Consider the following 27,744-nt stretch of genomic DNA (forward strand, 5'->3'; position numbering starts at 1 on the left):
ACATCCTCGAATAAGGGAGGAATTTGGAGGAGGAGAAAGGGACTCTAGATGAAAAAGAAGAATTCATGAATGGGATAGACAACTTGATTAAAAAAAAGATATATGGAGAGGCTTGACGAGAAAAAAAACGATCTCTCTTCGTGGCATGTGCATTTTTTTCACTTTTCTAAAATCATAGGATTGATGAATTTTGTAGAAGAAATTCTATCTTTTTTTAATTTTTATTTTTTCTTAAGACGAGCATTAAAAAAAAAATACAGCAAAATAGAAGTTTCACCCGTATGATATTCTACAGCTAGCGTCTGTCCGATATAATTTTTGCTCCTTCCCATGATCGCGTTGAGGGAGTACAGCATAAAAGAGAGTGGCGTAGTGAAAAAAAATTTCTTTTTTTTTTTCCCAATGCTGATCGTCTTCATGACTTTACCAGTTAGGATCTCTCCCTCTGGAAGTTGGGATGGATCAATACCATCCATCGTATCCTTACCTTGCGAACATGCAGTACTCTATAGTTTATAATTTTTCTCATTCAAATAAAATTTTATCAAAAATCCAACTTTATAGCCTGCAAATTAAGCCGCCTGGGCACAAGCCAGTGTTCTAATTATAATACTAGCAAACTCAAAACAACGAAATTAAACTCTATCCCAATAATCCAAAGCAACACATGCCTTGGCTTTTGTTACTACATTATTATTATGATTTTAAGAAGGCATGCCTTCGGTTGATTACACTTTGCGCGCAACACTCAAAATGCACCGTTGGATTTCACTTGGGCTGCAGGGACTGGAGGGATCGCACCAACAGCAGTCACCCCCCCATCAACGATCAGGTTTTGTCCGGTGACGAACGCCGACTCGTCGGACGCCAGGAAGAGTGCAGCCTCCCCAATATCACTTGCCTTCAACGGCCCTCCTCCCTTCAACACCATCATGCCCTCGGAAAACTCTTCTGCCTGACTCTGGCTCATCTCAGTAAGCTTCTGTACAATCGGCGTCGACACGCCGCCTGGCGACACGCAGTTCGCCCGTATTCCATGCCTTCCAAGCTCCGCTGCCGCCGATCGCACGAGCCCGACCACCGCATGCTTCGACGCTGTGTACACTGCCGCCCCGTGCCCGGCCCTCGTCGCCGCGATGCTCGCCGTGCATATGATCGAACCTCGTGTCCCGCTGGCCACCATCGCCCTCCCTGCATGCTTGATCGTCGCAGCTACGCCGCGGACGTTGACGGCGATGACATTATCGAGCACGTCGAAGTCCACGTCCAGAATTGTGCTGGTTAGCTTCTCCGAGATCCCGGCGTTGCTGAACATGATGTCGAGCCGGCCGTAGGCCTTGATGGCGAAGCCCACGAGCTTCTCTACTTCCTTCTCGCTGCGCACGTCGCAGCGCTTGTACTTGCACTTGTCCGGGCCGATGGAGGCGACGACGCTGGCGCCCAGCTCGTCCTGGATGTCGGCGATGACGACGAGGGCTCCGTGGGCTGCGAAGATCCTTGCGGTGGCCTCCCCGATCCCACTGGCCGCGCCAGTGATGATGGCCACCTTGCCTTCCAACCTGCATGTCATGGTTATCACTTGTTAGCGCCAAGTTCACTGGAAATTAACTAGTATACATGCATGAAATATAAGCTCAAATCCATGAATTAGCTTTGGGAAACGTAGCGTCACCTCTGCTTAGACATATTATTATTAAGGTTTGGCACTTCTACTTAATCTTATGACCCTTGACACAGTTGAGCGAAATAGCTCCCCTTTTTTTCTTATATAGACGTCCTAGCAAAGCTACAATTCTGAAATATTCTGGAAAGAGAATAATGTGACTCGGGACAGATCCGAACTTTGAAAATGAATTAATTGAATTATTGACTCAGACAACTGGCTAGCTGAGGCAGCAAACGGGCCGGTCAGCGATGGCGCGCCCGTTCGAGTTTTCCAAAGATGAGTACAAGAAGATGGGGACGGGGAAAGAAGAGTCGTTGGAGAGAGGTGGTGTGATATTTTCACGTGCCTGTGCTTGTAGAATTTTAGGCACTATAAAATGGTGCATGCAGTAAACGACAGCGATGCCACCACCCACTTGGTCTTCGTTCAACGAATCATCTCGGAATGTTCAACAAGTTTGATTTTTATTTTTTATCTTTTTGGCTAAACCGAAAGTATCATACATGATGAATACGAATACAACCAAAAAAAATAAAAAAAAATAGTAGCTCTTGGAGTGCACTGGGCAACTTCCTCTCCCCTACCCACAAAGTATCCTCAAAGTGGTTAGCCACATATGATGCCACCCAATCCGCAGCTCTATTGGTCTCTTTGTATACATGCTTCGTCTAAAAGGCCATCCAATCACAGACCATGCATGGCCGGAATGTCTCTAAACAGCGGGGGGCAGGCACTCACTCCACTCGGGCTAGTTTGACGTCTTTTTCAATAGTCATTATTGGAAGACATCTTTTTTACCAATGTTAGTAGTGACTTTATCTCAGCTCCATATCAAGCGACATACAAGAATCAAAAGACTTCATGAAACTTTGAAGTTTGAAAATTTCTCAAATCATGAAACTTTGATATATAACTTGATGTGGGGCCGAGATAAATATCACTTCCTATTTTCTATATATCAAAAGACTTCATGATTCTCATTTGAAGTACGTTTGCAAATTTAATAGGACAATGGCTCTCCAATTATCTACCGAACGACCTTTTAGTGGGTCCTTGACTAAATTACATCTCAAAGTTTCACTTGAAAATTTCTATGGACGAATACTTGTCATGCATGAGATTTTTTTTATTTTTGTTTGGTTTGGGGTTACATCCACATAGGTAAAAATAATATGAAAGCAAAGACCACGTTTGTATCACGAAGACAGAAAATAACTGAAGCCCATCAAACAGAGAAGAATTGAGTGACAAGGGATGATAGGACTTCTAAAATATCGATTGTTCAAGCTTGGTGGTGGAAAAAGTTAACGTAGAATGGAATCACAGAGAAGACTTCATAGATCAAAATAGTATAACAAGCAAGTCACGCTGAAGTACTCCTTGTCAATGGCAAAAGTTTGAAAGTAGCACACCATTGGACTTGATGGTGAAAGTTTGAAAGTAATCCTAGCGTTGGCAAACCATTGATGTTATGACGCAACCACTACGATAGGATAACATCTTATTTCCCAAGCTTTTATCCTTTTATATCCCAAGGATATTTCCCATCCAGGACTAATTTGCATGATTGAATATGCTACTACACTTTCCTTTAAGAACGCTATTTTCTTGGGTATACATTGTACCAAAGTAAGGCTTCAACCATTATGAAGGAGATACAGGGATTGAACCCCGTTCCTCTCTCATGCTAAACATGTAGACTAAACCCTTGGTATGGTAGTGGATCATCATTTCAAAGATTCCTAACCAATGAACTGAGGGATTAGCCTCATCAGACACATCTAATTATTCCGTTCTAACTTCCTTCAAAAGGTGACAGCACGCATGTAATTTCCTTCTAATTTCCTATACCTATTGAGATAAGGATCTTTATAGCATGTCTTTTTAGGTCCCAACAAAAAAACCCTGCATCACCTCTTATGCATGAAACCACTGCCAATTGGCTGACTCAACAAATTACTCATTTTATACTGAGAAACAGACATCCCGAACAAGAAAACAAGTTGTTTGGCTGATATAACCAATCCATCACTCATACAAATGTCTCCTCTTCTATCTAAATAAGTCTAAAACACAAGACAAACACGAATCAGCATCACATTATGATGCAGGGGGAAGCATGGGAAAACAATCTCCTCTATTCTGCGGCTGATTCAAACAACCAACACAGAGGAACAGAGGGAGTTCTTGGGCTCAAAACAGAGCTTCTGCAACTTTTCTCATTCATGAAAAAAAACACATACAATTGAAGGAAGGAGAACGGCGGTCCCTTTACATCTCTTTTTACATGGCCACGACTCACCCTAAATCCGTTACAAATGGATGCTATTCGTAATCAAATCCTAATCAAAACAGACTCCTAATTAAGTTTGAATTCAGAACTAAAACAAATGTAATTTGGAAACCAATTTGAACTAAACAAGGACTCAACCAAAACAGAATTCTAAAATAAAGACGCTTAATCAAGGCTCCATGCTGGATTTCATTCCGGTTCTCTATTAGTCCCCTCCACTTGAATACAACTCGTCCTCGAGTTCTCATCTGGATATAACTGTTCCTGAGGGCTATGGAATTCATAGATATCAGCGACATTAAAAGTCTTTGAAATCTCCATATCATCTAATAGATCCACTATGTAAGCATTGTTATTGATTCTTTTCAAAATTCTGTATGGGCCATACTTTCTTGGCTTCTATTTGCTGTAAGTTCCCACGGAAAATTTTTCTTTGTGCGGGAAAACCATCACCATGTCGCCCTCTCGATATTCTTTGTGCCTTCGATGTTTATCCGCCTTGGATTTGTACTTAGCATTTGTGTCCTCTAGGCGCTTCTTCACCTCGAATTATATAGCTTGAACTTCCTCTGCCAAATGTTCTACTGCCACACTCTTCCCAAAAATTTTCGGTAGGCGCGCCAGATCCAATGCATGCTTTGGTGCTTTTGAATAAACAATGGATTAGAAAGGTGATCTTCCGGTTCCGCTGTGGACAGCATTGTTGTAAGCAAACTCTACTTGGGCCAAGACATAATCCCAGTGCTTCAGGGTGCTCCCACAAATACAACGGATCAAATTACCAAGTATCCTGTTAACCACTTCCGTCCGTCCATCAGTCTGAGGATGCGCGGTGTTGCTGAAATTTAATGAAGTGTCAAACGTCGTAAGCCAGAAATGACTCAAAAATTTAGAATCTCGATCTAATGTTATAGATTGCGGTACTCCATTCAAATGAACAATCTCTCGAAAGAATAACCTTGCAATGTGGGATACATCTGATGTCTTCTTGTAAGGGATGAAATGCGCCATCTTGGAGAACCTATCCACCACCATGAAGATTGAGTCTACACCTCTTTGTGTTTGGAAAAGACCCAACACAAAATCCATCGACAGATCCTCCCAAATAGCATTCGGCACAGGTAGAGGCATATAGAGTCCAGTGTTTTGCGACTGTCCCTTCGCTGTTTGGCAAATATAGCACCTCTGAATAAATTTTCCAACATCTCTTCTCAGCTGCGGCCAATGGTACCTTTCTGTAAGACTGGCAATGGTCTTATCCTGACCCATATGCCCACTAAGACCGCCACCATGAAGGTCTCTAATCAGCTTCTCCCGCAATAATGATCTGGAAATACATAAGGAATTGCCCCGAAATAGATAGCCATCCTAAATGTTGAAGTCTCCCGTTGCTTGATGACTTGTACACTTCGTCCACGCATCTTTGAAATCCTCATCCTCTGCATACAACTCTTTCAAACACTCGAATCCGACAACCTCTGTCCGCATGGTAGTCAGTAAATCACTTCGTCGGCTCAGTGCATCTGCCACCGGATTCTATTGTCCAGATCGATGCTTCAACACAAAAGAAATTTTTTACAAGAAGCTCACCCACCGAACATGCATACGGTTCAAATTGTTCTAGTTATTGATATACTTCAGAGCTTGGTCGCTGTACGACCCAACATACCGTGCCAATGACCACGCAAAATGGCCAAAATCAGCATAATGCATGCCTTGGGAACATGCAGTACTCTATAGTTTATAATTTTTCTCTTTCAAATAAAATTTTATCAAAAATCCAACTTTATAGCCTGCAAAGTAAGCCACCTGGGCACAAGCCAGGGTTCTAATTATAATACTAGCAAACTGAAAACAAAGCAACGCATGCCTTGGCTTTTATTACTACATTATTATAATGATTTTAAGAAGGCATGCCTTCGGTTGATTACACTTTGCGCGCAACACTCGAAGTGCATCGTTTCATTTCAGTTGGGCTGCAGGGAGTGGAGGGGTCGCACCAACAGCAGTCACCCCCCCATCAACGAACAGGTTTTGTCCGGTGACGAACGCCGACTCGTCGGACGCCAGGAAGAGAACAGCCTCCCCAGTATCACTTGCCTTCAACGGCCCTCCTCCCTTCAACACCAGCGTGCCCTCGAAAAACTCTTCTGTCTGACTCTGGCTCATCCCAGTAAGATTCTGTGCAAACGGCGTCGCCACGCCGCCCGGCGACACGCAGTTCGCTCGTATTCCATGCCTTCCAAGCTCCGCTGCCGCCGATCGCACGAGCCCGACCACCGCATTCTTCGTCGTTGTGTACACTGCCTGCCCCCATCCGCCCCTCGTCGCCGCGACGCTCGCCGTGCATATGATCGATCCTCGTGTCCCGCTGGCCACCATCGCCCTCCCTGCATGCTTGATCGTCGCAGCTACGCCCCGGACGTTGACGGCGATGACATTATCGAGCACGTCGAAGTCCAAGTCCAGAATTCTGCTGGTTATCTTCTCCGAGATCCCGGCGTTGCTGAACATGATGTCGAGCCGGCCGTAGGCCTTGATGGCGAAGCCCACGAGCTCCTCTACTTCCTTCTCGCTGCGCACGTCGCAGTGCTTGTACTTGCACTTGTCCGGGCCGATGGAGGCGACGACGCCGGCGCCCAGCTCGTCCTGGATGTCGGCGATGACGACGAGGGCGCCGTGGGCTGCGAAGATCCTTGCGGCGGCCTCCCCGATCCCACTGGCCGCGCCAGTGATGATGGCCACCTTGCCTTCCAACCTGCGTGTCATGGTTACCACTTGTTAGCGCCAAGTTCACTGGAAATTAACTAGTATACATGCACGAAATATAAGCTCAAATCCACGAATTAGCTTTGGGAAACGTAGCGTCACCTCTGCTTAGACATATTGTTAAGGTTTGGTACTTCTACTTAATCTTATGACCCTTGACACAGTCGAGCGAAATGGCTCCGCCTTTCTTCTTATATTGACGTCCTAGCAAAGCTGCAGTTCTGAAATATTTAAAGATGTGTATCGAGATAGCTTCCAATCTTGAAAATGAATTGAATTATAGACGCACTGACTAGTACTTGGGAGCCAACTGCACTATTGAATTCGTCAGCGACGGTGTGGACGGCTGCTGCACTATTGAATTAGTCATCGATGGCGTGCTCGATCGAGTTTTCCAAAGATGAGTACAAGAAGATAGGGAACGGGGAAAGAAGAGTCGTTGGAGAGATTTTCACGCGCCGGTGCTTGTAGAATTTTAGGCACTGTTCAACAAGTCGTTGGTCTTTGCTCAACGAATCATCTCGGAATGTTCAACAAGTTTGATTTTTCTATTTTTCGCTAAACCGGAAGTATCATACGTCATGGATACGAATACAATTAAAGAAATCAATTTTGGTAGGAGATACTCATGGCAGTACTTGAAGAATATTGATCGTTCAATTTTGGTGGAAGGACCATTTTTTCCTTTTCTTTTTCTTCTAAAGACTTGTGGAACAAACTAGTGTATAAGAGATTTGAGAAGGCGGCTTCTATGCTATAATAGTATGATAAATAAGCTATGCAGTAGTCCAAATCACTAGCAAAGTTTGAAATATCACCATCCTAAGATCCACTTTTTCTAGTGCCCAAAGTCCAAGTTTGAAATTACAATTGCTTCTACTTTCTCAACCGAACATGATAATAGAGAGAACTTTCTAGTGCTTTCCCATCCGACCTTAACCCTATCCAACCTTTATCATGCTATCTAAACCACAGCCCACCCTAATTCATTGGGTTGAACAGGTTCGATTAATTTTAAACCAAGTTGGTAGGCACTATGGCTTGTCATCTTGTTCAATTGGTGACCAGTACATTGGTATGCCAAAAGAGAGAGAGAGAGAGAGAGAGAGAGAGACTGTGCCAAGCCATAGCGTTGGATGAAGAAAACATTCAGATTCACAGCACTTTGACCTCTGCAATCAAGATTTCTTCCAAATGAGAAAACCTAAAAGAAACAAGGAAAATAAAGGCTGCCAAGCAAATTTCATAACAAATTTCTAGGATGATTGGATAAAACTCTTTCACAGAGCTCCCACCCAAGATGGAAAGCTTGGACCACCCCTTCAACCATAGTAAAACAGCATCAAAAACTAACAAAATGTCCAGATGAGTTACAGTCGGATAAGCCCGAGGGCATTGCACCAAAGAGAACTCGCAAGCCATGCATGCTTTCCCCCACTCTAACCTCCGTTATAGAAAACATTCTAATATGCCAAAATGGTCAGCCAACCAATCACACTGGTTGAGGGAAACAGAATCAGCACAATTCACATGCACTTGGACCTTTGAAATCATGATTTCTTTCACACTGCAAGAGAAAAAAATTATAAGGAAAAAAGAAACAGACAAAAGGAAATTCGGCTTACAAATTTCTTGGACAATAAGATACATCTCTTCCAGAGAACTGAGGTCAAGCTCATGCTTAGATTGCCCCTTCCAACTGTAATGAAATAGCATCAAGAACTACCAGGGAGATTGTGCTTTCCTCCTCTCTCTCACCTCTGTTATAAATACACTCCTCCCATTGGTTATGTGCCTCTAAAAGAATTTATCGTTGAAGCATGACATAAAGAAGAGACCTTGCATCCAAGTCAGAACTCTGCCGATTTACAAGGAGAACAAAGAGGCCAGGATTATATGAAAGAAGCTAATTAGACATCCATTCTTCGTCAGAGATTAGTACAGAAAGGGCTTTCCCAAGTTGAGCTTAGGTTTAACTCATACTTGCAAGAATCTGCTCGCAATCCTCTCACACTTTGGATCATGTAATTAAGCCAAGTGAGGTTCCCTAGTTCCAATCAAACTGAAGATTATTAAAGCTGTTGACCGGTCCAAGCCCACCCAACAGCCTGCTTCCCATATCCTGCTGCTGCTGGTGGTTCACAGCTGTTGGATCTTGTGGCATATGATTCACTCCAACCCTCCCATTCATGCTCATGGCATTGTTTACCATTGCGGCCCTTAACCCACTCTGCGTTGCCGATAGACCAATCCCTCCCAAACTCCCAAACCCCATGCCACTGACGCCTGAACTGTTTGCCATGCCATTTCCTACCAAGTAGTTGCCTCCATTCAGAGCTGGTGTCATACCATTAATTCCCTTCATCTCATTTCCCAGGGTATTGACACCATTTAGCTGAGAGGGAATCATCATCTCTTGCAAGATCTGCCGCATCGAACTCTGCGACTCTGTTGGATCAGCTTCATGCGACTGTGTTGACGGCTGCTGGATTGTAGACATATTTGCAGGTGAATTAGCTGAGCTCATAAGGGTGGTGTTATGAGAGGTTGGGGTTGTATTGTTGTTTGATGTGGATGGTGTTGGTGAGGGGAATGGAGATGAAGGATTGGGCTGGGAAGGTGGCAGTGAATTGGAAGAACTAGCCGATGGTATTTGAACACTGTTCCCACCACCATAGGGGCTGGTCACGCTGCTCACCTGGTTTTCTTGCCTGGAGTTCACTGAGTTTTGGTGGAGGAGCCCAGCTATGGCAGACGTAGCACCGGTGGATGGCGGAGCATTAAGGGAATTATTTGCACTCACAACACCATTGCTAGCAGAAGAAAGTTGCACACCTGTTGCATGAGTAGCAGTCTGATCATTGTGGTTCGAGTTCTGGGCAATGTTTTGCTGCTCCTCACATTGCTGAGCCAGTTGAGAACGGAGGTTTGAAGAAACAGTAGTCCTTCGAGGGAAATTGATCAGGCTATCTGAACAAAATGTAAAGACGCGTGTGAACCCAGAAGAAAAGAAAATAAAAAAGAAGAAAAAATACAGATGGAATGAAACTTTGACAAGTGATCACCACCACAACCTCCACTCCTCCATCGCCCCCCAACCCCAACAAAAAAAAAGAAATAACAAAAGAAAGAAAGAGTGGCATTTCACAGAAAACTCTGAAATCAAAAACAAGGGAAACTTTTACTTTGTATAGAATTTTCCAAATTACCATCTCTCCTTTTAAATTTTCCATGTTAAACCCTCTTCTTCTAGCAATCAAATAGTTTCATAATCTGAACTCTAAAAATTCAAAAATTTCAAATTATTGAAAAGGATAAAAACATGATTTTTAGAATTAGAGACCTCTGAACATTGTAAAACTTCTCATTAGACTGAGGACTAACTAAAAGTTGCATTTTGAGAAGCTTTTTCTTTGATCTAAAATATCAGACCACCAATGTTAAGCATATTTTACTTAATTAATAACATATTTAAAGTGTACATCAACTCACAGGAGCTACCAGAGCAGAAAAAATAGCAGAAAACGGATGGTAAACATTTTCTTACAATGATAACTTGCAGAGAAGTTTTTATAAAGAATAGCAGAATTTACCCATAGGTCCTCTCGCTGTTTCTCTGCTATAGTCAATCAGATCCTTCATACTATTTACCACCTCTGATATCTGCATAAGGACCGTTTAGCAAAAGTGAATTTCTTAGTTCCAAAACAAATCTTGCTTTGTTCAAGAGAAAAAGTGCAATAAGGGTAAATAGGACAGCGAAGGCATGATGCAGAACAAAGTATCTAAACACTACTTTTTTTTTCCTGTCCTAGTAAACGATCCTGTTTGGTCGCTGGCCAGATGCACTTTTTCTAGTCAGCCAACAAGAAGAAAGGCATCCTCTCTCCCAAAGCAGTAGATCACGTATATGCTGCAAATATCAGTGACTAAAAAGAAAATAATGATGCTAAAGGTGATTCATCAACCATATTTAGCTCATATAGACAAAAACATAAAAGCTATTCCAGGCCATTTATTAAGATGCTGGTTTTAAGCATTAGGTGTTCTTTGCTTATAATTGTGTTTCCTTTGTCAGCCACCTTGATAAAAAGCTCAGGTTATATTGAAGAGAGAGGGCATCTGATAAGAACACATGATGGCGTTCAAAAATTATCCCATAGAAGCTCGTAACAAAGTTGATATAAATCAAAGGAATTTCCTACAAGTGATTATAAACATTTACAGAACTTCAAGAGGATCTGGACAAAGTTGGGCAAACAAAATATTTTAGAATACATTTTTTTCCACCTCAGAAGCCGCAGATAAGGCCATGATACCCTAGAAGGGAAATATTGGGTTAATCACAAGGACTAGTTAAAAATAAGCCAACCCATGCATGAGCTTTTTTTTTTTAACTCATTTTAGGTGTTTCTGCAACAATCCTTCCCCACTCGTGAATCCTTCAAACTATCTCAGAGATGCACGTCACAAACATTAAACTGGCATTTTGATAGATCGATTTGATTTACAGGTTTCTGGAATTTGAAAATTATTACAACTTCTTTGTATTCAATAAAAATAGATCCAATAAAATAGAAAGCCTCCAGGCATGAGCTATAAGCTATGAAGATCCTTCATTGATAAAACAAACACATAAAAATATAACAGATCAAAAAGAATGCAGTAAACCACAAGCCTAGACTTTGGATATTAGACCAGCGATAGTGGACAGTAGTAAGCATTATGCATGACTACCAGAAATACTAAATCTCATCTTGGTAACTGCAGAAAATAAGGCATAAGGCTTACAGTTCACCTACAATTCTTTCATGCATGTCTGACTTCATGTAACTTTAGTGTGAAAACATTCTTGAACAAAGGTTGTGTTTACCGTTCACACCTATACATGGCTGCGATGGAATGCCTACCTCACCATGCCAACATTAGATATAGATCAGCGATGGAGGTATACAAGACAAACAAAAAACATAGTCACAACCAGTTTGGAAATTGGAAAGGCGCCAAAAATGGCTGGATGACACCTCTATCTGGACAAGCATCCATATATGGTACATGGATAAGCAAATCCTAGAAAATTCAGTCATCGCTGAGATGACCTTGTACCATGGTTCCACCCAACCAATGGAAACTGGACTATCCAGGCTTTTGTATCCCACTTACCCACTCAACTTTTGAAACAACCAAAAATTACCCTCATTAACCACTTCATAAGGGTAAGAAAGATCATTTTTGTCTTTTAATGAAGAAGTAATCCTAGTGTTGGCAAACCATTGATGTTATGACGCAACCACTACGATAGGATAACATCTTATCCAAACCAAGCTTTTATCCTATTATATCCCAAGGATATTTCCCATCCAGGACTAATTTGCATGATTGAATATGCTACTACACTTTCCTTTAAGAACACTATTTTTTTGGGTACACATGCGGTAAGCTTGCAAACCAGGAAAAAAGAGAAGAAAATATTTACAGTTTTCCTTATTAAACATAAAGATAACGTATTAACTTATGATGATAAGAGAAAGAAATAATGAAGACGTGCTTTCACTTATTTAAAATTAGATTGACATTATAGCATAAAAATGAAGATTAATTTATAAATGCTAAACCACATCGTGACTCATTAAAAGATTATTATAGTGTCGAATCAAGATTTACATATTGATATTAGAGACAGGGAAGTAGATAGGCAATAAGTGCTTAGGCATTTCTGCTAATGCATGAACAGGCAGCTACTGGAGTCAACACTGATTAGAGGGTTCATCCCACACTAAATTCAGTACTAGGATAGGCTCTTTGGCATGATCAAAATCTTGCAATATACTCATTACAAAACAAAATTACAAAATCAAATAATTGCCACATATCATAGTTTGGACCAAGAGCCTAGGCCCAGTTTGGGTGCACTGAAATTCCAATGTAATTCATGGGAATTGAGCATTCCCAGGGAACTGTCAACTACATGGGAACCAAAAAAAATAATTTTTTGCCCTAGCCCCACCAAAAAAAAAAAAAAAAAGTTTTGCATGAGAAGTACCCAAACCCATACAACCATTTTCAGATAAAATCATCGATGCTATTTTCTTTATCTTACTTGTTCTTTTTCTTTCTCCTTTCACTTTATTCTTTTCATCATCCCATCTTCCCACTGAACCCATGTAGCAGGAGTCCTGCCCTCCTTGGCTCATCCTCTGCCACGCACCCATAAACCACCATGAATGATGGATCCAGGCAAGAGGATAACAAACCGGCTGACCAGTCGACCTGCTACAATCTGAAGGTCAAAGGTCAGGATAAAAACATGTATTTTCCAGGATCAACTACAGATGCTTGTGAATGTCTTCCACAAATGCGATAGGTATTATTTATTCCACTCTGCTTTCCTAATTTATGGTCGGAGGGTACACAGAAGCATACCTGAGATTAACTTTGAGATAGAAGATGCGGATGAGATTGTTGTCATGTTGTACCAAACAGGAGATGGTTCTAATTTTATTTTTGCCAAAAGCGTTTCGGGATCAACTACAGAGCTCATGAATGTCTACTGTGAGTTCGACAGGTGATTTCTATTCTGCATTGCCTTCCTTTTCTAGGGTTGGAGGGTACACAGGAGCATACCAAAGATTAACTTGAGATAGAAGATGCGGATGAGATTGGAGCCATGTTGCACCAAACTAGCAATGGTCCAAACTTTATTTTTGCTAAAAGCTTTTCAAGGTCAATGTCATGAATGTCTTCCATGAGAACGACGGGTGATTTTGTTCCACATTGCTTTCTTATTCTATGGTTGGCAGCTATGCAGGAACATACCTGAGATTAACTTGAGATAGAAGATGAGGATGCGACTGATGCCATGTTGCACCAAACTGAAGATGGATCTAATTTTATTTTTGCTAAAAGCTTTTTCAGGGACCCTCTGAAGTGAAAAGATAGTTCACCATATGGTAGCAGCCATGAAAAAATATTATATGAATAGATCTTTTGGAGACTTTAGGACGTTGAATAAAAAACACATTTATTTGTTTATTTTGGAAATATCCTTCTGACTTGCAGTCTTGGGATCATTCTTATGTATGATTCAAGATATCAATTTTGAAAGATTATATATCAAGGGGATGGGGGTGCGTTGGACTAAGAGCATTGGCTTTGGAAAAAAGGAACTTAATTACATAATTATTAGCTTAAGCCACAAGTAATCCTTGGATATGATTTAAATCATTATTGGATAGGTCAGTGTTTCCATATGAAAAAGCATAGTTTGCAGGAATAACCTTATCCTCAAGAGTCGGACCAGACTAGGAATTTTTCCTGGTATAATTTTGTATGATCAGCGAAACAACAGATACCAGAAAAAACCATGGTTATTTTTTCCTTGGTTCCACTTTGTTCCTACCTCTTTTAATTGTTTGTTAATTTTTTCCATTACGTAAGTGGAAAGTTCCAAAGATTTGATAAAAGTTCCAAGGTATCATAAAGAGTGCATTCGCTTGTCTTCCCTAGGCAGCAGATTTCTCCGTGTATATTAATCAAACATATTCTGGCCCAAGTGTAACTTCAGTGTATATATCCTGATATCACAATATTACAATGTATGCTCTCATGTGGTGATCACAGAATTACAAACTTCTTCAACTTCATTTACAAGTTATCCAAGCAAAACTGAACCAATTCAAATAATGATCTTAGTATAGAACTTTTTTCAGCTTGGTGGCAGTGTTCATTTTAAACCTAAGCACCTTGAACATAACTGTACATTAACGTTGGAGCTTTTTTAAATGCACCTAAAAACTTGGCGATGACAATGAACATAGCAGAACAACATGCCTAATTCTACCTAACAGAAGCCAATTCTCTGCCTCCAACTTGTAATTGGCCCAGGCAGAAATAAATTTTTCGCACGCACGCGCGCGCAGAAGGTTCTGCATGGATGGTTCACCTCCCATATAAATTTTGTCTACCTTTTGTTTAGTTTCATGCCCAAGGAAAACTGATGATTCAACTTGAAGCTTGCAAAGGCAGTTGGGTGTGTGTTTTTGGTTGCCGTACTCAGCAGATAACGAAACATGCATATAAATTGATATGGCTGCATGCCGAATGGAGACTTGTTTGTTCCATACCTAACCAAGGATTAATTCAATAAACTGGAAAATAACTTAAAACAGACCCTCCTCTCCAGACCCTTCGGACTGAACTTTGGAATCCACAGATCCAAACTGTCTCATAACCATTTCCCACCTTGTTCTCATATTAATTCTGATATTATTCAGCTTTTTTAATGGAATTTTTTGTGATTACAAATATGTCTCTAGACATCAAGATTTAGCTCGTGGAGGCAAGTCATTTGTGATCTCATAGCATAATTTCAAATACATATTATTGAACTAAGAATAGAGAAGATTCCAATACCCAAATATAGCTAATGCAAGCATCAATCATTGCATGTACAAAATCAAGAATTCAGATGAACAGGTGAAGCCTGTTACCATGTTATGAAGAAAATGTAGTATCAGACAGCAGCCTACCTGAAGACAGCGAACATATCTTTTGGTATATCCTAAATCATTTACTAGCGGTACCTCCAAAGCTTTAGCCAACTGGCGAGCAGATGCCACAAATCTGTCGAGCAATTCCAGAAAATTCTCAGCTAAGTTTTGCTTATTCAAATAAAAAATATTTAAAATATATTTTTTCAAAAATGTTGCTTGCCATTTAGCATGCCCAATTAATTATCATCACACGAATATAAAGAGATTATTTTTTTAAAAAAGGAGAGAGAAGTAATTCAATGTGCAGAAACTTGCAAAATGATATCCAAATATAGAAACAATAGCATTTTTTTGTGGAAAGAATAAGCGTTCTAGTGCAAGGGATCTTAAAAGCATGTAAAAATATCTTTTTTAATTGTAATTTTCTTGGTAAGTCAACACAAATACTAGCAGAAGTCCCTTATCGGGAAAACTTCTTGTTGAAAGAATAAGCTTCATAAATATAGGAGGGACTCACCTATATAACAAACAAGCTGCAAACAAACCATTCTAGCTAGACCTTCACATTACCAGACCATTTGGTTTAACACCAAGCAACTACACCTGAGACTACTAGGTATCACATTTGGATATAGGTCTAAAAGAATAAATTCTTACATGCTAGAAGATCCAACTCTTGGAGACATACTTGCACCTGACACTCTTAGCCAAATACTGCAATAAACCCCAACCTTTTAAAGTTTGTTGACTTCCAGCAAATTTTGGAAAGTCAAGGCTTAATATTGTCTAGCCATGGCACAGTTTCATAAACATACCCCATGGCCATCTTGAAGTCACATCAACCCATGACTTATCCGTCTTTGTCAACTTTGGCTGCTTAAAACCTCCATTTGCTGGCAGCTAAGCCATCCATAATTCTTTGCAGCTGCACACCTTGATCTTATATCCAACTCCTTTAACACGAAGTTTAAGGCCCTGTTTCTCCCTAGTCACATGACCATTGGTATTCAGCTTTCAATAATCTTGCCAAGCAGTTGCTTCCACATTTTTTCATCACTACTTATGTCTTCATCGCCTTAGTTATCAATGTTCCATGAGCACTCTTTAACTCCGCAGGAACATAATATTTCGCTTCCACAAACACACTAGGCTAATAATCCACTTCTAGAAACATCTAATAAGCAGTTTTACATATTCCAAATTTCAACGGCTACCCATGGCATCTCTCTTTGTTCTATCAAACCCACCTACTATGTAGGAAGCCCCTTGCATCCTGTAAGTGTTTTTCTAGCTAATCACGTCCCTAATTTCAGCAACAGCCACGATGCTGCAATTAGAAAAGAAAATTTAACAACTTTCTTCATCTATAACACAAAATGCAGCATGATTCCGGAACCAACCCCATGACCCAAAGATTTGCCCTGAACAGTCAGCTAATGTTCCCCATGCAAAACATGGCATTTCAAACCTAGAACAAGTGCAACCTTGCCCACTCTGCCTAATGTTGGAAAAATGATGCTTCAATATTGCATTTTACTACAAGGCAATTGGTACAACATCCCAGAAAATACATCAATTATTCTTTCACCCAATTAATATCAGAGTGCAGCTAGGCATGCAAGTGGTCACGTCATATTTAGGTCCAGCTTGTCAGAAATCCAACCTGAAACCAGCATAGGTTTTAAGATTAGGGCCTACGCCCAACTTGAAACTTGGTGGGTCTGGACTCTCCCTTCTTGAGTCACCTCTGGAGGAGTTTATGTTTGACAGGCCAGACCTAAATTCTTGTACTTGTTTTGACAAGGTCTAATTGAACCTGTCCAGGTCCAATCAGATCGATGCTATTTCTACAAGATCCGTACCTGACCTGACTAGAGTCCATCTCAGTTTGTGGTAATATGCAGGAAGACACACCATCTTGAAGGCTATTCATAGATGATATAGTATTGGTTGATGAGAAAACTGGTAGATTAGATGCTAAATCGGATTCATAAAAGAAAACTTAAAAGAATAAGGGCTGAAAAATCAGCAGAGCAAAGACAAAGTGTACAGAATGCAATTTTAATCACAGAGAGAGAGAGAGAGAGAGAAGATTGATGGACAAGAGACACCAGAAAGTGATAGGTTTCCTTATTTGGAATCTATTATACAATATAATAGAGAGAGATGAAAATATGTGTAATGGGATAGACATATTTAGGTTGGAGAGGTGCTTCTAGGTATTGGCTTGGCAACTTAATGGAAATTTATGAGATCAACATATAGCTTGGAAAGTTAAATGGAAATTTTATAACAAAGCCTACAATCAATGTTTATCGTATCGGTCGGTACTGGTACGTGGTACAGAAGACATACCAAGTGTCGGTATGCCGAACCACCTCCCATACCGACATTATAATAGGATGGCACCATTATGGTGTTTGGTATCAAAACGACATACCTTACCTACGATATTGCAAGGATAAAACTAGCGGACGATAAAAAGAATTTTAAAAAACAAATGACCGTAGCAAAAATGAGACTTTGATGGATGTGTTAAAACTAGAAAGATAACGAATGAATACATTAGAGGAATTGTTTGAGTTGCACAAACTAAGGACAAGATGATGGAAAATTGACTAATATGGTATAGCCATGTGCAATGAAGATCAAACGAGACTCTAGCGACAAGAGGAGCTGTAATTTGTTTGGAAGGATGTAGGAGGGGAAAGCCTAAAATAATATGGATGGAAGTTACGAGAAAATACATCGAAAAGCTTAAATAACTACATAGGAGTCCCTAAATAGTATTCCTTTATGGAGGACTCATAAAGCCAACCCCAAATACATGGAATATGACTTGATGGTTATAGTCACCAAAAACCCAACGCATGATTTGAACTTAAGGTATGAATAAGATCCAAATTGGATCAAGCAACAGTCCTTAGCCAACGTACGTCGTACCCAAGGTCTGCCGAACCGACCAAAACTGGTCGGTTCCGGCTGTACCGAACCGGTGCCGACAGCTACCGATATGGTTCGGCTATGAAAATCGGTACCGAACCGAAACCGGTGCGACTGGCACCGGTAGAAGCGAGGAAGAAGAGGAGGAAGAAGAGGAAGAAAGAAGAGAAGAAGAGGAAGAAGAAAAGAAAGTAATAGAAGAAGAAGAGAAGGCAAGTACCGGAAAAAGGAGGACCTCTCTTCCTTGCTCGCGAGAGGGACCTCTCTTCCTTCCTTGCTCGCGGGAGAACGGGGGGAGCCAGAAAAGAGAGGAGAAGAGTGGAGAGAGGGGAAGGAGGGTTTGGGAAGAAGAGGAGGAAAAAAACAAAGGGGAAAAAAAACCCTCATGCGGGGGCGAGTGGGGAAACGCGAGTCCTCTCGCGCCCGCTTGCGTTCCACGCGCAGAGAACCGCAGCCGCACGCGGTTCCCCACGGGCTACCCCGCGTGGGCTTTAATTGCCGCACAGAGTGGCATTTAATGCCACTCTGTGGCAACGCGGACGCGCACGAGCGCGCGCGCATTCGCGCATCCGAGGCATATTTTTTGTTTTGTTTTTCCTATCTCGATCGGTTCGGTACCGGTACCGTACCGAAACCGGTCCTCACCGGTACCATCGGTACCGCAGACCCTAGTCGTACCATCTCGAATTGGACGATACGAGGCATGTCGTACCCTACCGGGGGCGGATTGGCACAATTCCACCCCTCAGTTTGAGAAACCGGCAAGGGAAGGAGAGAGGAAGAAGGAAAGAGAGGAAAAGAGAGACAAGGAGGGAGGGAGGGAGGGAGATGAAGGAGAGGGAGAGGATAACGGAGACCGAAAGAGGTGGAGAGAGGGGGAGAGGGTTTTTGTTTCACTTAAAAAATTTCGAAAAAAAATAAAAAAGGCACGGAGCCCTTGTTTCATTTCAAATCGGAGGCTCCAACCTAGTTTCGAAGCCATGGAGGAGAGAGGGTTTCGAAAGTCATCTCTCCCCCCTCCCTCTGCCTCTCTCAATCTCCACCACCCTCTCCCTCTCTCCCCCTTCATTCCTCTCACTCTCCCTCTTCCTCTCTCTTTTCCTCTCTTTCCTTCTCTCTCCCCTCCCTTCCCCACCTCCCTCTTATCTCCACTGCCCTCTCCCACCCTCCCTCCTTCTTTTCCTCTCTCTCCTCCCCCTCCCCCTCCCTTCTGGTTTTTTTTTTGTCGATATTTGCTGAAACAGCATGGCACATAAAATACCGTACCATACTGCCAGCCTACCGGCACAGGGACCAGTTCCAGTACTGCGGACCACGCTCACAAACCATCTTGCATCCTAAGGCATCATTTGGATCATAAGAAAAGGGTGAAAGTGAAGTCAATAAAAGAAAATTTCAAAAAACTAAGAATTTTGTCCATACCTTTCTTGCAATACAATACCTATTAGAAAGAAAAGGCCCTACAAAGAAAATTTTAAGCCCTTATTTTCTCCATGTTTTCCCCGACATTCTTCAGCCATCATATGACCTTACCATTCCTTCAAATGCCTATCTCTAGCTAAGTCAAGAAAAGTGGCTAGGGAGCAAGGTCCTACCCCGCAAAACCCAATTATAGACTCGAGAAAGCAGGCCAACATGGACACGATACAAGGCACCCAAATCAAGCCATTCTGGGGACCCGGTGGGAACTCCATTTAAAGCAAACACCTAGGGATTGACTATTCCATTTTTAAAAACAATGTTAGCAACCTAAGGAGCAGCTTGGTAAAACAAAAAATAAACGGCTTGATATCGAATGGTTCATTTTAATTTAAGCTAATACGTACCAACAGGACTTTCCTATTACTAGTACATGAGCTTCCTATGGTATCAAATGTAGGCTATAAAACTTACAATGTGTTTCTTTTTTTTTTTGGAGGAGGGGGTGGGGGCGGGGAACCTGTTACACGTCCCATGTATTTTTTGACATGAAACTTGAGCATGTCTGTGGTGTTAATGCATATAAAAAGTTGTTTGGGGTTGTATGACGAGTTATTCGAAAATGCCAACGGAGACATGTTGGACAATAATGAGCATGCATATAAGATACTTCATGGCCTTGAAATTCCAAAGATCAATTAATTAACTGTCTAGCTATTTCCATTCATTACACAGACTTCTGTATCTTTCTGTGTTGGTGTGCGCTAGCATATTGCAATGCCAATGCCTAACCACCACAAGTATGATAAGCATAAATTTATAACTTGGTATGTATGTCATATACATGCATGTCTTTTATGCCTATAAACCCATGCCATTTTTTCTGTCAATTTTCTTCCAAAGTACCCTCCCTTTCAAACCATGAAAGGAATCTCCAAGAGGCATATTCTTTCAATATCTGATTTTGATATAGCTTGTTTACGCTTTACCATAAACAAACAATCTATACCATGCAAACCTCCTATGTTCTCATTTTTACAGGGTGAACCATGATTGGTCATCCATAGCTTTTCTTTTTCTTATATTTACTCTTACAGTTCTAGTGTTGTTCCTAACAACTATAGTATGTACTATATATTTAAAGTTTTCATGTATGCATTGTCTATAAAACGAAAATGCACAATAATGACAATAGTTCAATATACCATCCAATAATAAAGAACTGCTCAAATAGTACCATCCAAATCCTACGTTCTGTTTGAGTATTTACTCACACCAGGATGGTCTAGAATACATAAACGATCAACAAACAGAAAAATTAAATACATGGATATATAGCATACTTCAGTAATTAAGATGTCATATAATTGCATGCAATTCACATATTATATTATCATTGATCATTACATCCTATTAAGATAACTCAACATGTTATATTATCTCTTATCAATACCGCATCATATTATATTATCCTATTTGAGGATGAGCCTTGGCACAAAGGTAAGGTTGCTCCATGACCTAGAAGTCACAGATTCAAAACACAGAACAGCCTCTTCGCATGCACGCAATGATGTGTATATCTAACCCTCCCCAAACCCCACAATGATGGGTGCATGAGACTCTGGGCTGCCCCTATTATAAGTAACATGTTATTAATACATCATATTATTATTTATCAATAATGAGACAACACAGAGTGACCGATTTTGTTATTTAGGACCAATTATACAAAAATAATCAAAGATAGTTGTAGATATGTGCGATACAATTAGAATTGGTTGGATGAAGTAGAGAGGTTCATCTGAAATATTATGTGACATGCACATACCCACACGACTTAAGGGTAAAAATATAGAATAACATTAAGGCCGGAAATTTTGCATGGCTCTGAGCGCTAAACAATAAAGTACATGAAAACAAATTAAATGTAGCAAAATTGAGAAGGTTAAAATGGAGGTATTGTAAGGCCCCGTTTGACAGAGCTTTCGGAAGTAGAGCTTTTACAAAAAGCTAATTGCTGTTTGGTAACTACATTTCTAAAGTACTGTGGAACTTTAATATATGTTTGCTAAACAAACTGAGAAAGTACTTTTGGTATGACAAAATGACTATAAAGGACATTTCATAATATTATACAACAAAGCATAATAAAATATAATATGTATTAATACATAAATATATGATATAGTATAATATTACTATAATATAATATAATATTATTATAATACAGTAATACAATATTGCATACTATAGCATAATAATATAACATAATTTGATATTATATAACATAACATATCAATGTATTATGATATAATACATATAATATTATATTTATAGTATAATACAATAATAAAGATATAAAATATTATAATTGTTACCATTATATATTAATATTTTATTAATATAGTATTTGTAGGAACTAATTTTTGGGTTCCTTGTTTCCTTTGTTGGGAAATTTTTGTAATTATAATATTTTATCATGAGTATTTTGATGCAAAAAGAAAAAATTTTATAAATCAAAGCAGCTTTCCAACGCATGCTAAAAGTGTTTTTTTTCAAAAAAGCTCCATTTTGGAGCTTCTCCCAAGAAGCTGTTTTAACTTTCTGACAAAGCTAAAACAGCTTTCCGATTTTTTTACCAAACACCTCTATTCCATCCAAAAGTACTTTTGGAGGGTCAAAAAGTGCCTTCTGGCCACCAAAAGCTCTACCAAACATGGCCTAAAACTAGAAAAAACATTAAGAAATGAATAAATTAGAAAAGCTATACGAGTTGCATAAATTAAGGAAAATATGGTAGAAAATCGAATGAAATGGTAAAGACATACATAACAAAGATCTTAGGCGATTCCGAAAAGGAGAGATACTTTTAGTTTATATTGAACGTCATAAGAAAAGAAGAGGAAGACCTAAATTAACATGGATAGAGGTTGTGAAGAAGGATTTGGGAAAACTTGCAACAATCAGAGGTGGTCGTACATAGGAATACTTGGAAAATGAGGATCCATAAAGCTGACCCCAAATAGTTCGAGGAAGGGTAGATGATTATAATTATGATGTATCAATACATCTTGCAACTGCATTATGTGTACCAACTAGATAGTTATAGTTACATATTTATACATCTGTATATTCCAAGATAAATTTACATGTGTGTACATTTACGCATATAAGCAATTAACAAAAGACTAAAGCTCCAAGTTTCTTAACGTGACATTTGAACAAAGCTAGGTCCACCAAAATGAAAAGGTTCTTAACTTGTCAACATTTCCAAATATGCATGTACAGTTGTACACTATAGACATGCATATGACCATGTACAAAGCAACCAAAGAAATACTCAAGCACAATCAAATAGATTCAGGCAATTTAAAACCAAGAAACAAAAGAATTTGACATAAATGGCACACACTTAATATGCTATAGAAAAGATGGACTTACAAATTACAAGTATTTTGCAACTCTTGGGTAGATAAGCCAGATGATGCATTTTGCGCAGCATTCTGATATCTCTGCAATGCAGCTCCAAGTTGACTAACCTGAAGAGAAGAATCAATTACCTCAGACCTAGAAAGGCTGAAATTAAACCAAAAGCCAGCAAAAGATAACGTTTTAAGTGACAAAAGCATCAATTAATACCTGGGGTATTAACAACCTCCGAGGAATAAGCTCCTCATGACGCCTAGCACAGAATTCCCAGGAACAAATCTAGAAAAAAAAAAAAAGAGCTACTGAGTATTCCCAAAGAGATGCAACAAAACAAGATGTCTTCTAGAATGCAACAGAAATCGTCTTCAGTAAAATTTTACCTTTAGATCAGGGGAGAAAACAATCCTCAGCTGACCTTCACGTACCACACGTAATTGCTCAAATACACTCTCTTGAATTGCTTTAGCATAATCCAAGACAATCTGGCCTGATGCATTCTGATACTCACGGGGCATGTCAACGTATAAAAGTTCCTCTAAAGTACCACTAGCATATTTAATTTGGAATAGTCTTGGCAGAACCTCAACGGTAGTTTCTGAAATTGCATATGAGAAACAGCAAGATGACATAAACAAAGCAGCTCTCCAATGCAGTATATATAACAGTGTAAAACATAATTCTTTATTGATGAGGAGATAAACATAAAATTAGATCAAAACATATATTTAATTCAACACAATGCACAGGCAAGATAGAAATTCATGATGCAAGATGGTACATACCAAAACCACGACCAGGTTTACGACTGCATATCTCACAGTGCCATACATCCTGAAAAAAACATGGTACACATGCTTCATTACATACACAAACACAAAAAAATAAAGAGGCTATCATTCACTGAAATGCAAGGATGCAAAAATATCAAGCAGGGCAGACCACAACTCAAGCATAAGCAGGGAGAAGGAAAAAGCATGACTCCAAACTTCACCAACAATAACCCAAGTCATGCGTGCATTTGAACAATTGGCTCATTCTTCTCATCAGATCTAGACATACCTGAGGAAAAACACCAGTGGTTTGACGCCCACTTCCATAGAGAGAAACACACCACCTCTTCTTGGCATTGGGAGCAAAGTATTCATTAACAAATTTTCGCCAGAACTCAATATTGTTATCCTTCATGAGGGAAAAGCAAATGTGAGTGTAAAAAGAAATAGTGCTTCTTCTGCCAGCTTTGCCCTGAAATAGTCAAATACATCCAGCAATAAGAGAAGCTTACTTCTGGTCTATGCTGCTGATGATACATATAATGAGTCAAACGCCGTGCACACATTCCAGGCTCATATAATGGTTTCACTTGAGGTCTCAAAGGAAGACTTTGTTGAAGCTGTTGTTGCAGCTGGTTTCTTTGCTGAGGTAAGTTCTTAAAAAGCTGCTGCTGTTGCTGCTGTTGCTGCTGCTGCTGCAGATGCATGATCCGCTGCTGCTGTAAGAGATTAATTTGAGCAGCTGCAGCTGGTGACTGCTGCCTCGACATTTGGAGTAACTGCTGCTGCTGTTGCTGTTGTTGCTGCTGCTGCTGCTGTTGCTGCTGCAGAAACAATGATGAATCGGAATGTTGGTGTTCCAGTTTAACAGAACCTAAGCTTCTTACAGACTGCAGCTGTTGAGGTTCCATTTTCATAGCACCTAGACTGCGCAATGACTGTAATTGCTGTGGTGGACCATTATTATCAGGACACATCTGTGGCTCCAACTTGACAGGACCCATGCTGCCCACATTGCCCAGCCCTCCCCGGAGCTGTGTTTGCTGCTGACTGTGAGGCATTGAGAACTGTTGTTGGAAGTTCTGTATCCCCTCAAGTTGCTGAGGCTGTGACTGATCCTGCACAAGCTGGTTTCCAGAAGGATTCTGGAAGTGCTGCCCCTGACCCAGACCAGACGAAGAGGTGAAGGATAGAGGATCAGGCTCAGCAGAACCTAGCATATCAACTGCACTTCCAACACTACCTCGCTGTTGGAGGTTCACAGAAGGGTTGGAGAGCCCACCACCAGAAACAGGCCCTCCATTTCCAAATGAATGGTTAAGGAGTGATGATACGTTGGAAATGTTACCCAGCAAGCTCATATTGTTGTTGCTGTTGTTAAAGTGGGTTCGAGGAGAAACCAGGGAAGAGAAAGGTTGCTGAGAAGGGATAGAATTAGACTGGGCTCCGCCCAACATGCCGGAGTTTGACCTCAGAAGAGATTGAGGGACCGACTGGGCTCCTCCAACCGGAGTCGGAGAGCCGGAAGGCACCATTTTTTGCTCAAGGGGAGGGAGCAGGTGATCTATGTAGACTAAAAAGGGAAAATTTTGTTACATAGGCTTATAGAATTAGCAAGAATAACAACAAACAAACCTTGCAGACTCTATATGGGCCCTTGAAAGCAAGGAAGGACTGCCTTCAAACACATCGGCAGATAGAGAATATAACCAACGGGAAGTGGAAACCAAGCAATAAACTCTGGCCTGCAACATCCTATAGGTTCCACCCCCTCTTCAAGAATCCCATTTTTATCCAAACCTCCAAAAGGACCAATAACCGGATCTCAGATATACCCCTAAATACCCAATCTTTTTTAACGCTTTCTTTTTCTTCTCCTTTTGCTTTCCACTACCGACAATGAAAGTAGAAATCTGGTAAACAAAACAGAACAAAAAGCTAAAATATCAGAAGAAAGGAAGATAAAAATGCTATCCTTTTCCCAGCAATGGAAACCAAGCAAGCAGAGCACCTTCAGAAGAGCTCAAGATACGATCTTTCTTCTCGTACACCCCAAAAAACACGATCGTTTCCTCTTCTCATAAGGTAAAACACCCTCACGGATTCAGACACCACCGGAAGCGTCGCAAACGACCGCGAGAATCCCTCGATCGCCACCTAGATCATAACATCCGAGCCGAATCAGATGACCCGGGCCTCAGTCTGATCCAATTCCTCGAATGTAGCGGAAATAGAAGTCGCCAAAGAAGACCAGGGAGAAATGGAACAGAAAAACCCTAACGAAAAGGAATTCGAAACCGACGATCGAATCGACTTACGTGGTTGCGAGTCCCAAGAAGAGGCCTCGGTGCAGCAGCTCGAAAGAACTCCTCCGGCGGTCTCTTCTCTTCTCTGGCTTGAACTCCAGATTCTAGGGTTACGGTTTCTTTCGAGCTCTAAAAAGAGACTGCTTTCATCTCCGCGACTCTTGTCCTCTTTTCCTCGGAATTTTTTCAAAAAAACATTTCCTTCCTCTGGTTTCCTTCTTCCCCCGGATTGAGTGTTGTCCTTGCGGACGTCAAAGTTCCTTTAGATTTGATTAAACTTTTGATACCTCCACCCCGTTTATTTTGATTGGTATCTCCTTTTGACCCGCAAGTGGAGGTTGCGGTTGCAGCTTACAGGACTTTTGTTTATAAGCCCTCAAGCAGTTTTCAAACTATAAATAAGCACCTATTGTCTCATAATCACTCGTATTCCCTTGTAAAACCGGTTCCTTTTTTTTTTTCTTCTTTCTGATAAAGCAAAAAAATCGTTACCTAATTTAGGGAATGACAGTCATTATTTCATCACAAAAACATGAATATATTATCAAGGGTTATTTTGACCTGCAGCCTTGAAATATACATCGACATTTATGATCTGATTGATAAATAAATAATATTTTAAATGATATACTTTGGTGATGCAAAAATATATAATCTTGTAAGTTAATATAATAGTGTATGATCAAGTATATGCTAGACTTATATAGGTTATTCATAAAATAATCAATCATTCAAAAATTGCATCTACATAAACAATGCTAATATCGAATCTTTCGTTATATATCATTTATCTATAATGTATTTTAATATCATTTAACATTTTTGGTACTAAATATCATTCTAAAACTTCTCTTTTAATATTTTCTATAGTCTTTTAAGTATAATCTCTATATATTCTTTATTTATGCAAAAAGCAAATGATTAAATAAAAACTATATTAGATTAGTGTTTAAAAACTATATGCATTAGTATAACGTTGTTAAAATATGTACTTCATTAAATTTTATTTTTTATTACACCAATGATTCAAATATATTTTAAATAAGTATAAATCAGATCTTTCATATTTGAAAGCATCGAAGTTAAGAAGTAATGGATGCGAAAACTAATATTAGAAAATTTAGAAATACTCATTATTATAAACCGGTTACTAGGCACCCAAGGTGATAACAAAATTATAGGTAATTTTTACATTAAGATAATTTAAAAAATTTCATCCTAGCCATATTATATTTGTTTATCTCCATACACCTTGCAACCAATACTCATCTCACTTCCATTGGTTATCCATACGTAGAGATGATATGTTCAATGGTAGCATAAAATTAAGCAATGATGATAATTTTATTAGCATCTTGGTAAATAAATAAATAAATAAAAAAAGCATAGGCCGGACAACAGTAGCACAAGCCCAAAAAGCAAGGAGTTTATGAGAATATTGAACCTCTTCAGGAGTTTCATGTGAAACCTGGGAGCCACCGGTCTTTGCCGGTTACACTAGCCGAGCAACGAGTACAAATATCAAAGGCTACCATCATTCGCCATCTTTATTCTCTCTCCTCTGCTCCCAAAAAGAGTCAAATCTTCTTCTTCTCATTCTCTTTGGCATCAACGACATCCCCATCGTCATAGCCATCCATCATGCACATGGACTCAT

At 40.1% G+C, this 27,744-nt stretch overlaps 3 protein-coding genes across 5 annotated transcripts; all 3 read right to left on the bottom strand.

Annotated features, from left to right (window-relative positions):
* Positions 1 to 509: 509 nt before the first annotated feature.
* Positions 510 to 6,963, bottom strand: LOC120113041 (short-chain dehydrogenase reductase 3b-like). Of its 2 annotated transcripts, XR_005514808.1 has the most exons (3): positions 6,831 to 6,963; positions 5,830 to 6,717; positions 510 to 671 (listed from the first exon to the last, which is right to left on the bottom strand). XR_005514808.1 is itself a non-coding variant. In XM_039133564.1 (2 exons), the coding sequence occupies exons 1-2, from the start codon at positions 6,842 to 6,844 to the stop codon at positions 5,922 to 5,924; spliced, it is 810 nt and encodes a 269-aa protein (XP_038989492.1). In that variant the 5' UTR covers positions 6,845 to 6,962; the 3' UTR covers positions 5,809 to 5,921. The 2 variants fall into 2 exon arrangements, 1 of the variants encoding a protein (XP_038989492.1); XM_039133564.1 differs by lacking the exon at positions 510 to 671 and having other exon boundaries at positions 5,809 to 6,717; positions 6,831 to 6,962.
* LOC120113039 (short-chain dehydrogenase reductase 3b-like) lies at positions 636 to 1,733 on the bottom strand. The gene is made up of 2 exons (XM_039133560.1): positions 1,673 to 1,733; positions 636 to 1,559 (listed from the first exon to the last, which is right to left on the bottom strand). Exons 1-2 carry the CDS (start codon positions 1,684 to 1,686, stop codon positions 749 to 751), a joined length of 825 nt encoding a protein of 274 aa, XP_038989488.1. The 5' UTR covers positions 1,687 to 1,733; the 3' UTR covers positions 636 to 748.
* Positions 6,964 to 7,901: 938 nt separating the features above from the next.
* Positions 7,902 to 26,324, bottom strand: LOC103722194 (transcriptional corepressor SEUSS). 2 transcript variants are annotated; one of them, XM_008812670.4, is made up of 12 exons: positions 26,100 to 26,324; positions 25,793 to 25,938; positions 24,294 to 25,694; positions 24,071 to 24,190; positions 23,794 to 23,842; positions 23,392 to 23,606; positions 23,222 to 23,290; positions 23,024 to 23,121; positions 15,257 to 15,350; positions 10,322 to 10,391; positions 9,427 to 9,698; positions 7,902 to 9,210 (listed from the first exon to the last, which is right to left on the bottom strand). In XM_008812670.4, exons 3-12 carry the CDS (start codon positions 25,314 to 25,316, stop codon positions 8,776 to 8,778), a joined length of 2,445 nt encoding a protein of 814 aa, XP_008810892.2. In that variant the 5' UTR covers positions 25,317 to 25,694; positions 25,793 to 25,938; positions 26,100 to 26,324; the 3' UTR covers positions 7,902 to 8,775. The 2 variants fall into 2 exon arrangements, with proteins under 2 accessions (XP_008810892.2, XP_008810891.2); XM_008812669.4 differs by having other exon boundaries at positions 7,902 to 9,698; positions 26,100 to 26,323.
* Positions 26,325 to 27,744: the final 1,420 nt, after the last annotated feature.

The sequence above is a fragment of the Phoenix dactylifera genome, chromosome 1 (genome assembly GCF_009389715.1).
Source record: "Phoenix dactylifera cultivar Barhee BC4 chromosome 1, palm_55x_up_171113_PBpolish2nd_filt_p, whole genome shotgun sequence".
NCBI classification, from domain to species: Eukaryota; Viridiplantae; Streptophyta; class Magnoliopsida; order Arecales; family Arecaceae; genus Phoenix; species Phoenix dactylifera.